The sequence below is a fragment of the Rhinolophus sinicus genome, linkage group LG07 (assembly GCF_036562045.2).
Source record: "Rhinolophus sinicus isolate RSC01 linkage group LG07, ASM3656204v1, whole genome shotgun sequence".
Lineage (NCBI taxonomy): Eukaryota > Metazoa > Chordata > Mammalia > Chiroptera > Rhinolophidae > Rhinolophus > Rhinolophus sinicus.
This window is the reverse complement of record NC_133757.1, coordinates 73252891-73268736: the sequence shown is the minus strand read 5'-3', so window position 1 is coordinate 73268736 and position 15846 is coordinate 73252891. Positions and strand designations below refer to the sequence as shown.

General features: G+C 53.9%; 2 protein-coding genes across 3 annotated transcripts; one reads left to right on the top strand and one right to left on the bottom strand.

Moving 5' to 3' along the window:
• Nucleotides 1–927: 927 nt before the first annotated feature.
• On the bottom strand, nt 928–14163 carry XAB2 (XPA binding protein 2). Its single transcript, XM_074337752.1, has 19 exons — nt 14050–14163; nt 8545–8693; nt 8127–8250; nt 7690–7887; nt 6875–7009; nt 6628–6792; nt 5000–5144; nt 4528–4679; nt 4335–4454; nt 4089–4220; nt 3863–3994; nt 3672–3785; nt 2586–2748; nt 2301–2491; nt 2002–2124; nt 1744–1915; nt 1372–1501; nt 1148–1257; nt 928–1055 (listed from the first exon to the last, which is right to left on the bottom strand). The coding sequence occupies exons 1-19, from the start codon at nt 14098–14100 to the stop codon at nt 994–996; spliced, it is 2568 nt and encodes an 855-aa protein (XP_074193853.1). The 5' UTR covers nt 14101–14163; the 3' UTR covers nt 928–993.
• Nucleotides 14164–14305: 142 nt separating this feature from the next.
• Nucleotides 14306–15845, top strand: PET100 (PET100 cytochrome c oxidase chaperone). 2 transcript variants are annotated; one of them, XM_019757615.2, is made up of 4 exons: nt 14306–14443; nt 15116–15202; nt 15359–15391; nt 15716–15845. In XM_019757615.2, the coding sequence occupies exons 1-4, from the start codon at nt 14417–14419 to the stop codon at nt 15797–15799; spliced, it is 231 nt and encodes a 76-aa protein (XP_019613174.1). In that variant the 5' UTR covers nt 14306–14416; the 3' UTR covers nt 15800–15845. The 2 variants fall into 2 exon arrangements, with proteins under 2 accessions (XP_019613174.1, XP_019613175.1); XM_019757616.2 differs by lacking the exon at nt 15716–15845 and adding an exon at nt 15544–15709.
• Nucleotide 15846: the final 1 nt, after the last annotated feature.

Genomic DNA, 15846 nt, shown 5'->3' with positions numbered 1-15846 from the left:
AAACTCGATCGTCTTCTCCAGCGGCCTGCCTACCTTTCTAGGCTCAGTTACAGCACCTGGGCCAGGGATTCCCGTGTTCTCTCCTCTGAGCTCCACATCTGAGGGTCCAGTTGCCTCCTGGCATGGGCACTGGATGTCTCAGATGTAGGCCCTACACTGTAAGCTCAAGCCAGGCTGAGCTCACCTCCCTGCGGCGCTGGCAGGCCAGGTGAGGGACCGGCTTCCCCGACGCCATCCAGTGCTGCACAGTTCGCCTCCTGGAGCCCTCTGTTCTCTGTCCCCATGACCACCCCCAGCCCAAGCCAACAGCCCAGGCCTGCCACATGACCAGCTGCCTCCTGTCAGGAGCCAACCCCCCACAGCAGCCTGCATGGCCCATTCAGGGCACAAATCGGATTATATCCCTGAATCCTTAAATCCCTTAATAGCTTCGAGCCTGCTAATGGCTTCCCAGAGCTTAGGACTGAGGGCCACACCCTGATGTGGCCCACGGCCGAGGCCTGACTCCTGGCCGCTGTCCGAGAGAGAATCGCCTTTGCTAAGTCCTGGGACCAGGGAGTGCCTGCCTCCCAAGCTCGCTGACCAGTTCTCCTGAGGGTGGCTGGGAGTCCCTACCTGCTGAGTAGGGTGGTGGGGAAGGTCGGATAGAGCAAGAGGGTGAGACCCGGGCAGTTGTGGGCAAGGCCCCATAGGCTCAGGGATCAAGGAGGCCTCGGGCGGCAGAGATACTGGTCTCCGAGTCCAGAACTGGCTCTGTGGGGTGAGGACGGGTGTGTGCCTTGGCCCGGAGCCCGGCTACCTACCTCCCACACCAGCCAATCTGTGGGGGGTGGGGTGCCGGGCTCAGGACCAGAGCGAGAATGAGCTGGCAGTCCCTTTAAGCACCTGGCAGCAAGAAGGGTGAGTAGGAAGGAGGCTCAGACCATATCCTACAAACAGGTTTCATTGCAGGGTGGGACGGGGGTGGGGGTGGGGGTGGGGTGGGGTGGGGTGTCAATCTTCCTTCAGGCTCCCGAACACGGCAGCCGGCACGCTCTGCTGCTCCAGCCGCACCTCTGTTGGGGGGGGGGGGAACATGGTCACTCTCTAGCTCTCCAGAAGGGGGTCCTGCCCCTGCCCTCCCCCACCGGGCTGGCCGGCCCCTCACCATTGGGCTCCAGGTCCATCTCGTCCTCATCCTCGTCCTCACCCAGCTCGATCTCCTCCGGGTTGGCCTGCTGCGCCAGCTCAGCCAGCTCCTCCCGGGACGCGTCGCTCCTGGGGTAGGGGGGCCACACTCTTCAGCTGGGCCCCACCACCTCTGCAGCCTCCCAGGGAAGGTCCGTCCGGAGGAAGGGCTGGCTCGCTCCCAGCCCCCAGCCTAGTCCTCACCTCACAAACAAGATCTTGTTCTGGGCCCTCGAGGGCTGGTCACGCTCGGCCTCAGCCGCTAGCTGCTCTGCCCGCTGCTCCAGCAGCTTCATGTCGTCCATGCCACTCTGCCCGGGGGCGAGGTCGGACACTGGGGGGAGAGTGGGGGTCAGACACCGTGGGCAGGCCCTCTCCACAGCCACAGCAGCTGCTGGGGGCCCCCTACTGTTCCTGAGGCTCCAGCCCTCAGACAGGGGAGGCAGAGTTGGACCCTGATGCTCCTGGACCCAGGACATCAAGTCTGGGCCGAGGCTGAGGCAGGACCCACCGCCCCGAGCCCAGGACCCGTGTCACCCCGGGGGACTGGCGGGTGAGGCGTGGCCCCTGGCTCACCGGTGCCCGTGGCGCTGCCCGACACCTTGAGCATCTGCGAGGCCATAAAGTTGACCTGCGTGTTGTAGGTGGCCTGCACGCTGCGGCGGATGCGCAGCATCTCGCGGATGGTGTCCTCGTTGCCGTGCCGGACCTCGAAGTCCTTCCACGTTTGCCAGAAGGCCCCGGTCGTCTGCGGAGGGTGCAGGCGTTTGTACGCGCAGGCCCTCGGCGGCAGCCTCCCCGCCCGCCCACCAGCCCAACGCCCCCCTACACTACCCGGGGGTCGCAGATCTGGGAGCAGAAGCTGTAGATGGCCCGGGCGCGGTCTATCTCCCCGAGCTTGCACTCCATGTCCGCAAACCGCAGGCACATCTCTCGGGCGTGCTCGTCAGACAGCACCTGGGTGATGACGGTGTCATGGCGGAAAGGGCGTGAGGCGAGAGGAGAGCCACCTCGGGGGTGCCCCACAAACCAGGCTGCTCCTTGAGCGTCCAGAATGCGTGCTGGCACCCCCCAGGTGCAGGCACGCTCAGCTCAGCCAGCAGGACCCCGTCCGCCCCTCCCGCGGTGGGCACCTCAATGGCCTTCTGGTAGATGCCCCGGGTGTGGGTGACCCCGTAGATCTCGGCTGCCCGCTTGATGTAGATGTTGAACATGTCATACTGCTGGGCAGGCTCCACAGCGCGGGTGGCCCGCTCGTACACGGCCATGGCGTGCCGGGCCAGGCCCCATTCCTCCTCCAGCTGTGCATACAGCAGGTACAGGGCTTCGGCAGGACAAAAGAGGGTCCGAGGTCAGCAGCCTGCCCCATGACACCCCACCCCGCCCCACCACCCTGCCCCGAGCCTCCTGGCCCTCACTCTTTGCATATTTAGGGGGGCAGCCATCCAGCGCCTGCTCAAAGAGGTCCCGCGCCCGCTCCAGCTTGCGGCCCCCATAGCGGGCGATGAATTTGGTCAGGTAGGTGCTCCAGATGTCAGACACATTGGGCCACTTGAACAGCGAGATGCCGCGCTCGTATGCCTGCCCGGAGAGGGGGAATCGTGTGAGTCTGCAGGGCAAGATCACCTGGCACCCAGTCTGCCAGGACACTGCCCGTGGCCCCTTCCTGCTCAGTGAGTGGGCCCCTCCCCGGGCACCTCTCCCTACAATCGTGGCGCAGTCAGGTGGGTCTGTGTGCTGCCTGTCTCCCTCCACAGACCATCGGACTCTAAAGACAGGGCCGGACCAAGACTCACTAGGTCCCACCACTGGGTGACATAACCGGCGAAGAGGGGCGTGGATCCTCAGCTCTGCAGACACTCGCGCCCCGGCCGAAGGGCAGGGCTTATCACTCAGGCAGGGGCGGCACACGTGCACCCCTCCCATCCAGGTATATGCACAGTATCCACGCGCACACATGCTCACACAGAACACCCCACATACCTACCACCTGTCGCCTGAGCAGTAGGGCAGACACAGCCTGCACACACCCACGCCAACAACCTCCCCCTCCCCCAGACACACACACAGGCAGGGCTCCATGCCTGGGATGGGCTGAACTGTGTCCCCCGAAACTCACACTGAAGTCCTAACCCCAGCATCTTAGAATGTGACTGCATTTGGAGATAAGGTATTCACAGAAGTAAAGAAGTTAACAGGAGGTCGTCAGGGTGGACCCTAACCTAATATGATGGTGTCCTTATAAGAAGCTGAAGTCTGGACACACGGAGAAACCCCAGAAACATGCAGACACAGATAACCGTGTGAGGACACAAGAAGACGACTCTACAAGCCAAGGAGAGGCCTCGGAAGGAACCACCCCCGCGGATCTCGGACTTGCGGCCTCCAGAACTGGGAGAAAATAGATTTGTATAAGCCGCCCAGTAGCCCAGCAGACCAATACAGTGCCTAAGGCAGTGGGTGGGAACACCGCTGCCTGGGACTTCCTGACGGGCCCTCCTAACCTTGAAGCTCTCCTCGAAATACTTGTGCTCTTCCAGGAACATGGCATAGTTGATGACGATCTGAGGCGTGGCAATGCGCAGGTCCAGGATGCGGTCATACACAGCCTTGGTGGACTGCGGGGCGGGGCAGGTTGGGGCGCTGCGGCCGCGGCCCCGCCCCCTCCCCCAACCCCTGGGTTCGGGCAGCTCACCTGAAAGGTGCCAAGGCTCTCCTCTAAGTCGGCGAGCATGGACCACACCTTCAGTGACTTGTACACGCGGTTCTGCACGGGCTCCGAGCCATCGAAGTACTCGGCCCGGCGGGCAGGCAGCGCTGTTGCCTTCTGCAGGGAGACAGCAGAGCAGGGGAGCTCGGGTGGGGAACCCCAGGCTAGCTGCACGCCCGCAGCCCCCGCCCACAAGCCGAGCAGTGCTTACCCGCAGCAGCCGCAAGGCCTGGTCGTAATTCTCGTGCCGGAGCTCTAGCTCGCCACACTCACACCACACGCTCGCCAGGTCGTCCACCTGCTTGAAGCTCACCTTGGTGGCCTTCTCCAGGATGATGCGGGCCTGTCAGGGCAGGCAGAGGTCAGGCGAGACCCACCCACCCACCGCCCCTGGGTCCTCTGAACAAGGACGCCTCTGTACGCTCACAACGCAACACGCACACACAAATGCACTCACGTCATCCAGCTGCCCGTTGTCCTCATAGAACTTGGCAAACGCGACCCACAGCGTGTGGGGCTTGCCGGTAGCCTTGAAGGGGTCCACCGTCTGCACGGCCTCCGTGTACGTGTTGATGATCTGGGCGGGAGCAGCTGGGTCAGGTGCTGGCTGGGCCGAGGTTAGTGGGGGGGCTGGGGGGGCAGTCACGTACCTCCCGGGGGCGGCCCTGGTGCAGGGCCACGCGCTTGTGCCACTCGTGCACGTGGTGCGGGTTCTGGCGCAGGAGGACGCTGTTGAGGAGCAGGGGCCGCCGGCTAATGAGCTGCTCGAAGCGGGCCAGGCGCAGCTCTAGGTCCACGTCATCTGGGACCCCCGGGAACGGCCAGGGCAGTGGGGGGAGGGCCTCAGTACACAGCCACTCCCATCTCCCAGCCCACTGTCCCTCCAGCCCTCAGCCAAATGCTCTGGGCCTTCCAGACTCACCCCACTGTGGACCCAGCCCTCCCTCCCCACCCAGCCCAAGCCCAAGCCCGAGATGTGCCCCGTCTTGGCTGGTCTCCAAGATACTCCCCCAGTGTCCACCCAGCCTCCCTCCCTGCTGGCCCCACTGATGGGAGATGCTCGCCTCGCTCTCCCCCACAGACACTCAGAAGTCCCCCAGCCCACTCTCCCCAGCAGCTCACCCTCCTCCTCCCGCCCCAGCTCTGAGGCGGTCTCCATCTTAGCTGCAATCATGCTCTCCTCGAACTGGGCATAGCTGTCGAACACCTGGGTGAAGTCCCGCACGGTCATCACGGTCCGGATGGCCTCCTCATACACGTCCCGAGCCTGTGGGGGTAGGGGGGCTGCCAGGAAGTGCTGCCAGGGAAGAGGCGGCACGTGGGGCCCACACGGACACAGGGAATGCGGCAGCACCGTCCATGGCACCAGTGCTGAGGTGGGAGACCCCACAGGGCCTGCACGGCTCCATCAGGCTGGGAGCAGACACAGCACAGCCACAGCTGGAGCGGCCCTGACCTGCTAGAGGGATGTGGGCACCTCAGCCCCTCCCCAGTGAACTGAGAGTGACAGCCCCTCACGGAGCGTCACCACAGGGCTTGAGGGAGACGTGTCCAATGCCTGACACCCATATCTACACTGCAGGGACCTAAACTCAGCTCGGTCACAGAGGGCTCAGTCATTGCTACGAAGTACCCTTTACGCCCCCTTCTACCTGCTCCCCCCAGCTTGGACCCCGTCTTTCCAGCCTGCCTGCCCCTGGCTGGTCTTGCTTCTCTGCCTCCACTTGGCTGCCAGCTTGTCTCCTGCCAGCAGCCTTGGCCTGCGCATTCTATGTGAAGTGGAGGCCTAAACGGTCATTGTAAAATGGACACCTGGCCATGCCTCGTCTGGCTGGCGCCTCCACCAGCTGGACCCAGTCAGCCTGCAAGGCCCCCCGCTTCCCCAGCCCTTCGCCACCCCCCCTTTCCACTCAGCGCCGCTCCACTTGCTCCCACCTTCCCCCAGGTCCCCAAAGCCCAAGCCAGCCCCCCCACCCCTGGGGACCTCTCAGAGCAATATACACCCCTCATCCCAAGCGTGCCACTCCACTGGCAGCAAAATAACACGGACACTGACAGTAACACTGTAAAAATTGACATAAATGGAGTCAGAGTTGCCATCCTAGGGGAACTGCCTTGCCTATCTGACTCCTCAAAGTTTTGGAATATTAAAACTGGGCAAAACAACCTTTGGACTGGGTTTCAAGCAACTTTGTGTCCTAAACCACGTTTGCAAAGACAGAACAGCAGATTATTATGACTATTGGACTGAAAACTAACAACACTGTTTAGAATTAACGTCACTCTTAGCTTATCTGCACCTGTAGGAATTCCTTCTATTCGTGTCATTGCCCCCCTTCCCTTTCTCATAAATACTCCTTGCCTTCACCTCCTAACTGGAACACTATTGGGGTTTTTGCCAAATCAGTGCTTCCTGAACAGCTGTTCTTCTGGATCTCAAATGCTTATTGCCTCTTTTACCTTTAGGTTAACATCTCGGAAGTCGTCCTCACGTCACGCACCTACTTGGCACCTGATTCCTCACAGGAGAGACTGTCAGTCTTGTAATATTTCAAATGTGGACACCCAGGCCACACAGCCATGGAGAACCTGGGCCCAGCTAACCCCGGGCGGTGCACTGGCCAGCAGGCCTTCAGACCTTCAGAGGGCGGACGTGTGCACGTGTACGCACACCGGCATATGCAGGCGTTCCTGCTCACACGTGGCCACGTGCATGCCCCCAGTGCCCTGCGCCCAGCGAGCCCGCGTACCTTCTCAAAGTGGCCACTGCGGATGTAGTAATCGGCCAGCGAGCACCAGAGCTTGCCCAGCTGGTCGGTGAAGCGGGTGAGGCCCCCACGGATGATGGCGTCCACGTTGAGTGACTGCACCTTGTCTGGGTTCTGGGAGATGAGGTCGCAGAGCTCATGCCACAGCTGCAGGGCGCAGGAAGGGGTCTGAGCCTCGGTCCCCGAGGGGATGGGCCCTCCCCTCCGGCCCGCCTCCCCACACGCCCACCTGGTAGTTGGACTTGCCGGCCTTGGACACGAAGCGCTCATCATTCACCACGGTGGCCAGGCGCTGTGCAGCCTCATCCAGCCGGTCGCTCGACTTGAGGTACTCGATGTACTCCTCTGCACTCTCGGGGCTCAGCTGGGCACCAACCCACCATGCTAGCAGTCAGTGGGGCCACCCTGCTGCGCCCTCCTCCCTGCTCGGTGGCTGCAGGCCACACATCCACCCGGCCACCACACCTGCCACACTGGTCCAATCTCAGCCCTGACTGGTCTGGCTTAAACCAATGGTCCAGCCTCACAAGCCAGGCCCTGATTTCATCACAAGCCCACTACCCGAACAGTATACTATACTAAGGGTTTCACAATGTATAACAGACACTGTAAGTTGAGAAAACCACACAACAACCTCCCTCTCCCCACCGTTTGCACCCGACTCTCCACCCTGCCTGTTCGTGTCCCATTCTTTGCCCTCCTAGGGTTGTAGTTTTACTCTGGTTTACGACGTCCTCACTCATGTGCATCTGTCTACCCAGTCAGACTGAAAGCTCCCTGCAGGCAGGGACTGTCTTAGTCACACTGTCCCAGCACGTATCTCAATGCCCGATGTGGAACTGGCCCTAGCAACTATTTGGAGAATAAACAAATAAATGGCATTAAAAGCCTGCCTGTCTCAAAAAGCCTTTTCCCCATATCTTGTCTGTTAGGTGACATCCTGCATGGGGCTAGTGTCCCAGCGAGTCAGTTTTGGGAACACTGGACCTGTGGAACTAGCCCACCTGCCTGAGTCTGGCCCTGCCTCCCTCCCCGTGGGCTTACCTTAAGGAAGCGCCGGTAGCCCCGCACGGCCGTCTCAGGCAGTGGGTGTGAGCGCAGGAAGCGCAGGTACAGGGGCCAAATACGAGAGTGCTGTGTGATGGGCAGCGCCCGGAGGGCACGGTCGAAAGTGCGACGGGTGTGAGTGACGCGGCCCTGGTCCATCAGGAATTGGCAATAATCTAGCCACAGACGTGGCATCTGGAGGCATGAGGAGAGGCAGGGTCTCTAAACTGCCAGCACCATGGCCCGGCCACAAAGACACCAGATGTCCTACGGCTAAGCAAAGAATGCAGCACCATTTCCCTCTGTGACTAGTATATCTAGCTCAACCTCAAGTGCACAGAAGTAGCATGACTCCAACCCGCCTGCTTCATCTACCTGCATGGACTCTGAGCCCCACCTCCCCACTGATCCCCAGTCCCAGCTTGCCCCCCAACCTTGTGCATGAACACAAAGGCCCTCTCGTGGCAGTTGTTGACATCTTCATAGGCAGGGTCAGTCACGCAGCGATGCTTCACCTGTGCCCGGCGTGCTTTCAGGTACCGGTACCAGAGTTTGTAGCTGGGGGATGCAGGGAGGAGGCAGACAGGAATTGGTCAGCTTTATGGAGTCCCAGAATCCTTCGCTCCATCCCCACGAGCAACTGCTGGGGGAAGGGGCCTAGGGAGAGGTGAGAGGTCTCAGCAATGAGGGAATAGGCAAGGGCATCAGGGAGGGTGGTGTACTGACCCTTCAGAGGATATATACTCAGCTATGCAACACACAGCAACCCCAGGACCTACTGGCTAGTTCCGTTATGACTGGACAGGGTGGGGTGGGGGCTGGAGCGGGCAGGGCAGCTGGAGCCATTCTCACCTGCAGGGCAGCAGCTTCAGCGCCCGCTCGTATAGCTGATTAAGCCTGGGCTTCGGGGCCCCCTGTTTGAACTCGATGTAGCGGAGCCAGCATTTGACTGAGAACTGGTTCCGCATGATTTCCTCCTCGTAGGGCAGGTCCTCTTCATCCTGCCGGTGCCGCGTCATGGGGCAGAGCGAGACCTGCCTCAGTGCCTGGGCATCACTCCACTCCGAACTCCAGGCCCCTCCCAGATCCCAGTGCCCACCCTCACAGCCAGGTCACCCGATGCCCAGATACCAGGACCCTAATCCAGACTTAGCTCTCAGAATTCTACTGCCCACAGCCTGACCCAGCTCACCAGACTCCTCAGTCCTAGGGTGCTAGGCCAGACATAAGACTGTCTCCCAGACATCTTTCTTTCGGCCTTCCAAATCAAGCTACCCACTCTCTGGGCCAGATCACCAGACTCCTTAGGCTCCCTGGTCCAACTCCAGGCCTCTGCCCTGGACAGTAGGCCTTACCTCCTCACAACAAGCCTTTTCCTAGACACCACGTCTTTGGCACCTCAGGCTCCCACTAGCCAGAGCCTAGTTCAACTGTGCCCCAGAACTTGAAAGCTAGACCTTTATTTCAGAAGAGCAGGTATGGACCACACACCACACCTTTAGCCCTGGACACTGAGGAATAGAGTGAAAAAATAAAATAAGTCACATATTAGGTCACAAAACAAGCCTCAGTAAGTTCAAAAAGACTGAAATTGTATCAAGCATCTTTTCCAACCACAATGGCAAGAAACTATCAATCAACTCCAGGAAGAAAACTGGGAAGCACACAAATATATGGACTAAACAACATGCTACTGAACAACAAAATGGATCAGAGGAAATCAAACAGGAAATCAAAATCGACCTTGAGACAAACGAAAATGAAAACACAACTTTTCCAAATTTATGGGATGCAGCAAAAGCAGTTCTAAGAAGAAAGTTAAAAGCTATACAGGCCTATTTCAAGAAACAAGAAAAATCTCAAATAAATCTATATTTACACCTAAAGAAACTAGAAAAAGAAGAACAAAACCCAAAGAAAACAGAAAGAAGAAAATAATTAAGAACAGAAATAAATGAAACAGAGATTTTAAAAAAAAAATAGCAGGAAAGAGCAATTAAACTAAAAGGGAGAGAGCCCAAATAAAATCATAAATAAAAGAGAATTTACAACCAACACCACAGAAATACAAAGAATCATTCAAGAGTACTACAAACAAATGCCAACAAATTCGACAATCTAGAAGAAATGGATAAATTTCTAGAAGCATATAACCTTCCAAGACTGATCCAGGAAGAGGGAAAATCTGAACAGACCACTACTAGCAATGAAATTGAAGCAGTAATCAAAACACTCCCAACATATAAAGCTCAGGAACCACATGGCTTTACAGATGAATGCTACCAAACACTTACAGAAGAATTAATTCCTGTCCTTCTTAAACTACTTCAAAACATTGAAGAGGAAGGAACACTTCCAAACTTATTCTACAAAGCCAACATTACCCTGATATCAAAACCACACAAAAACATTACAACAAAAGAAAAATCACAAGCCGATATCCTTGATAAACATAGATGCAAAAATTCTCAACAAATATTAGCAAACCAAATTCATCAATACATTAAAACGATTATACACCATGATCAAATGTGATTTATCCCAGGGATGCCAGAATGGTACAACGTCCATAATCAATCAATGGGATACATCACGTTAACAAAATGAAGGATAAAAATCGTATGATCATCTCAATAGATGCACAAAAAGCATATGACAAAATTCAACATCTCTTTATGATAAAAGCTGTCAACACGTGGGTATAGAAGGAGCATACCTCAATATAATAAAGGCATACATGACAAACCCACAGCTAATATTGCACTCAACGGTGAAAAACAAAGCTTTTCCTCTAAGGTCAGGAACAAGACAAGGGTGCCCGCTTTCATCACTTCTATTCGTAGTATTGGAAGTCCTCGCCACAGTAATCAGACAAGAGAAATAAATAAAAGTCATCCAAATTAGAAAGGAAAAAGTAAAACTGTTACTATTTTCAGATGACATGATGCTATATATAAAAAATCCTGGGCGACCGGATGGCTCAGTTGGTTAGAGCGCGAGCTCTGAATAACAGGGTTGCCGGTTCGATTCCCACATGGGATGGTAGGCTGCACCCCCTGCAACTAAAGATTGAAAACGGCAACTGGACTTAGAGCTGAGCTACACCCTCCACAACTAGATTGAAGGACAACAACTTGGAGCTGATGGGCCCTGGAGAAACACACTGTTCCCCAATATTCCCCAATAAAATTTATTAAAACAAAAAACAAAAAAACCTAAAGACTCCACCAAAGAACTAATAAATTCAGAAAAATTGCATGATACAAAATCAATATACAGAAATCTGTGTTTCTATACACCAATAACAAATGATCAGAAAGAGAAATTAATAAAACAATCCTATTTACAACTGCATCAAAAAGAATAAAATACCTTGGAATAAATTTAACCAGAGAGATTAAAGACCTGTACTCTGAAAACTATAAGATACTAAAGAAACTGAAGACGATACAAATAATAGAAAGGATATACCATACTCATGGATTGAAAGGATTAATATTGTTAAAATGTCCTTATACCTAAAACAATATACAGATTCAAAGCAATACCTGTTAAAATATCAATGGCACTCTTCTCAAAACTAGAACTAATCCTAAAATTTATATGGAACTACAAAAGACCCCAAATATCCAAATAAACCTTGAGAAAGAACAAAGTGGGAGATATCATGCTCCCTGATTTCAAACAAATCTACAATAATCAAAACAATATGGTACTGGCATAAAAGCATATATGTGGATCAAAGGAATAAAACAGAGAGCCCAGAAGTAAATCCTCATTTATACGGTCAATTAATCTATGACAAATGAAGCAAGGATATACAATTGAGTAAAGACAGTCTCTTCAATAAGTGGTGCTGGGAATATTGGACAAATACATGCAAAAAAGTGAAACTGGATCACTTTTTTTTTTTTTTTTTAAGATTTTATTGGGGAAGGGGAACAGGACTTTTATTGGAGAACAGTGTGTACTTCCAGGACTTTTTCCAAGTCAAGTTGTTGTCCTTTCAACCTTAGTTGTGGAGGGTGCCGTTCAGCTCCAGGTCCAGTTGCCGTGTTCAATCTTAGTTGCAGGGGGCGCAGCCCACCGTCCCTTGTGGGAGTCGAGGAGTCGAACTGGCAACCTTGTGGTTGAACCATGTGGGAATCGAACCGGCAGCTTTTCGGCGTTAGGAGCACGAAGCTCCAACTGCCTGCACCACCAGGCAGGCCCCCCGGATCACTTTCTTACACGTTATACAAGAATAAACTCAAAATGGATTAAAGACAAATGTAAGACATGAAACCATAAAACTCCTAGAAGAAAACATAGGCAGTAAAACCTTTGACATCCATGTTAGCAGTATTTTTTGGATATATCTCCTTGAACAAGGGCAACAACAACAAAAAATATAAACAAATGGGACTACATCAAACTGAAAAGTTTTTGCACAGTGAGGGAAACGATCAACAAAATGAAAAGACAAACTACTGAATAGGAGAAGATAGTCGTCAGTGATACATTCAATAAGCCGGTAATATCCGAAATATATAAGGAACTCATACAACTTAACACCAAAAAAACAAACAATCCAATAAAAAATGTGCAGAAGACCTGAATAGACGTTTCTTCAAAGAGGACATACAGATGGCCAACAGATATATGAAGATGCTCAACGTCAATAATCATCAGAGCATTTAAAATCAAAACCACAATGAGATAGCACCTCACTCCTGTCAGAATGGCTGTCATCAATAAGTCAACAAATAACATGTGCTAGTGCGGAAATGGAGAAAAGAAAACCCTCAAACACTCTTGGTGGGATTATAAATTGGTGCAGCCACTATGGAAAACAATATGGATATTCCTCAAAAATTAAAAATAGAACTACCTATGACCCAGCAATTCCACATGTGGGTATTTATCACAAGACAAAAACACTAATTCAAAAAGATAAATGCACCCCTATGTTCACTGTAGCATTTCTTACAACAGCAAGATATGGAAGCAACCTAGGTGTCCATCAATGGAAGAATGGGACATATAGTGGAATATTACTCATCAATAAAAAAGAATGAAATCTTGACATTTGTGACAACACAAATGGACCTAGAGGGTATTATGCTAAGTGAAATAAGTCAGACAGAAAAAGACAAATACCATATGATCTCACTTATATGTGGAATCGAAGAAAACAAAACAGAAAAAGATCCATCGGTATGGACAACCATCTGATGGTTGCAAAGGGGGGGGGATGGGTAAAAAAAGATATCCTCAACACAAGAAAAGAAAGAAAATAGTGTCACTATAGTAAAGCTGCTAAATTACCAAAAAGTCAAGTAGACTGAGAAACAAGGAAATGAATATACTCGTTTTAACTATCATGGGAACTTGACCTTTTGAACTTTCCAGTCTTCTGTCACTGCCTGGATATATCCATCAGTTCACTGTGTGTCAATATGTGGATATACACCAGACCTCCAGAAAACCCCCTTATACCCTTGACGGCAGTATCCAGGCCACCTGATGTCCAGCATCCAGACCATCTGATGTCCAGCATCCAGACCATCTGACATCTGACTGATAACCCTCCGAGACCCTCCAGGTTAAGAATGCAGAACTGATTACTCTCAGGAATGCACTTTTCACCATAAGAATTCAACTTTTCCTTCCTGTTTAGAACACTTCTGGGTTTCTGCCTAGCCATGTTTCCAGTTTGCACACTCTAAGACCCTTGAATAAATCTTTACTATTTATTTCCAGCTAAACCCTCCAGACTGCCTTTGAGTTCGCAGGGCAACACCAAGAATCTAGTGAAGATACCAGGCCTCTACTCCAGACACCAAGTCTTTGACTCTTCAGGATTCCACTGGCCATTGCCTGACCAGCTTCACATCAGCAGGTCTTTACTTCTGACCCCAGGGTTCTCCTTAGCCAGACACCAGGCCTTTATCCCAGAAACTATGACGCTGAGGACCAGATCTAGGCTATTACCCAAGACACCAAGCCTTTACCACAGAAACCCAGAGCCCTGGCCTGGTCACCATGCTTTTACTTCTGACACCAGGCCTCTCAATTATTCAGTTATTCGAATTTCCCTCCTCTTCCGCTCCCATTTCCGCTCCTGGCCCGGGACGCCAGAGCTTTAACCTCGACAGCAGTTCTTTGCTCAGGCCCCCTGGGCTCCGGCACGAGACCTTTACTCCTGGCCAGCCTGACCGGGACATCACCATACGGCCTCTGGCCCATTAGGGTCCTCCCGCCCTCAGGCCGACACAGCTGTGGCCTAGATCCCCGGGGGGCCAGACCCTGACCGCCTGCGGCATCGAAGCCCCTATGTCCCCACACGAGCCACCCCTTGCCCCGCAACAAACTCACGAACACAGGGTCCGGCCGCTCCGGCCGCGAGAGTCGAGCCATCACCACCATTATGCTGGCTCTCCAGCTACAGGAAGGAGTCGCGTGCGAATGACGTCTCGCTCTGCAGGCCAACCCCGCCCTCCCCCTCCAGACTCACTTTCTATTGGCTGACCCCATCCCGAGACTGCCACACAAGCTGTTGACTTTCACTTAGACGTCGCTGGCGATCAGAAGCAGAGAGTAGGAGCCCGGAGATGACGTCATCCGGGGCTCGTCGGCCAATCAGCTTCAGCGGTGGATCCCGCGAATTCCCAATGAGCTGCTGCTGTTTTGCTGGAGGGGGTGGCTTTGGGCGGAAGCTGCTTTGTAGCCTCGCCGAAGCGAAATGGGGGTGAAGCTGGAGGTGTTTCGGGTCAGTGGGCAATCGAGCGGGTGGGCGGGGGCGTTTTCCTGGATCTGAGAAGGAGGCTCTAAAAAAAGGGGATTCCAAGAGATAGAGCTCTGGGGAGAAAGATGTTGCGATTTGAGAAGGCCCTTCAGGGTTGGAAACTCAGAGGAGGGGGCGCCCGGTTCGGGGGGCTCCGGGAAGGCTGGTGTGAGGAAGGGCCTCTAAGAGGGGAGATCGAGGGTGAGGGCTGTAAGACGGAAGGCTCCAGACTCTGGGGGAGTTCTTGGACTCAGGGTGTGTGTGTGTGTGTGTGTGTCCGATAGGGAGACTCCTAGACTAGGGGAGTAGATTCTGAAGAATGAGGGCTTTGGAGTGCCCCCTGGACCTGACCTGGGGGAGCTGGGTAACGAAGTCTCAAAGAGATGCCTGTGGTTGTGGTAGGAGCTCCTGTACTGCTGGGGCCAGGAGTGTGTGTCTTTCTTTGAGAGGGAGTCTCCCTTACTTGGAGGGAGCTTTCAAAAATAAGGTCTCTTGGATTATGGGGGCGAGACTCCCATAATCCCAGGCTTCTTGGGGTCCCTGAGGAGATGCCTCTGGGCTCTGCCAGAGGATGGTCCTCCAGGCTCTGAGCAACTTCAGCACTTCGGAGGGGGGTGGTTATCGCTGGCTCTGCTCTCCCATTTCCCCACCTTCCAGATGACACTCTATCTCACCTTCCCTGTGGCTATGTTCTGGATTGCCAATCAGGCCGAGTGGTTTGAGGACGCCGTCATACAGCGCAAGGTGGGCGCAGGGAGAGTGTTCAAGGGTTCATTGCAGGGGATGGGGGAGGGTATGGGGTACTAACCTGCTGGGAACCAATATCTGCCTCCTATGAGCTGAACTGCCGGGTGTGGGGCTCTGGAGGCTCTTGGCTCATCTGTGACTTTGTCCCCACAGAGGGAGCTGTGGCCACCTGAGAAGGAGGACCAGGTAAGTGACATACTCCTCCTTCCACCAGAGGGACGGAGGGGCCTGGGTCCCTTTGGCCATGATGGATTCAAATGAAAATGTTACCTCTGGGTCATAAAAAGGGAGCTGAGAGCGGAGGAGCACGTGGTTTCCTTATTGTCCTCTCCCTGAAGGATGAAGCTGATCCCACTTGGACCCTTGTAATTGGCACAGGGCTTCCAGTGTAGACACTGAACTGTGAAGCTGTGGCCTGGGGAGTAGGGGCAGAGTGGTGGGGGAAGGAACCAGGCCCTGAGGTATGTGCCCCCCTCCTTCCTTCCCATCCCACCCCTTCCTCACCCTCAGCGCCAAGAGCTAGAAGAATTTAAAGAGAGGATACGGAAGCAGCGGGAGGAGAAACTCCTTCGCAGTGCCCAGCAAAGCTCCTGAAGCCTCCAAGTCCCAGGCCCTCCATCCATAAAATAACACACACTCAG

Bases quoted from the DNA above. Each gene is read 5' to 3' on its own strand.
- PET100 (XM_019757615.2), top strand. From the start codon at position 14,417: ATGGGGGTGAAGCTGGAGGTGTTTCGG. The intron at 15,203-15,358 runs GTGGGCGCAGGG...TTGTCCCCACAG, and splicing joins ACGCCGTCATACAGCGCAAG to AGGGAGCTGTGGCCACCTGA. The intron at 15,392-15,715 runs GTAAGTGACATA...CCTCACCCTCAG, and splicing joins CACCTGAGAAGGAGGACCAG to CGCCAAGAGCTAGAAGAATT.
- XAB2 (XM_074337752.1), bottom strand. From the start codon at position 14,100: ATGGTGGTGATGGCTCGACTCTCGCGGCCGGAGCGGCCGGACCCTGTG. The intron at 8,694-14,049 runs GTGAGTTTGTTG...CGGCACCGGCAG, and splicing joins AGCGGCCGGACCCTGTGTTC to GATGAAGAGGACCTGCCCTA. The intron at 2,749-3,671 runs GTTAGGAGGGCC...CTCTCCGGGCAG, and splicing joins ATTTCGAGGAGAGCTTCAAG to GCATACGAGCGCGGCATCTC.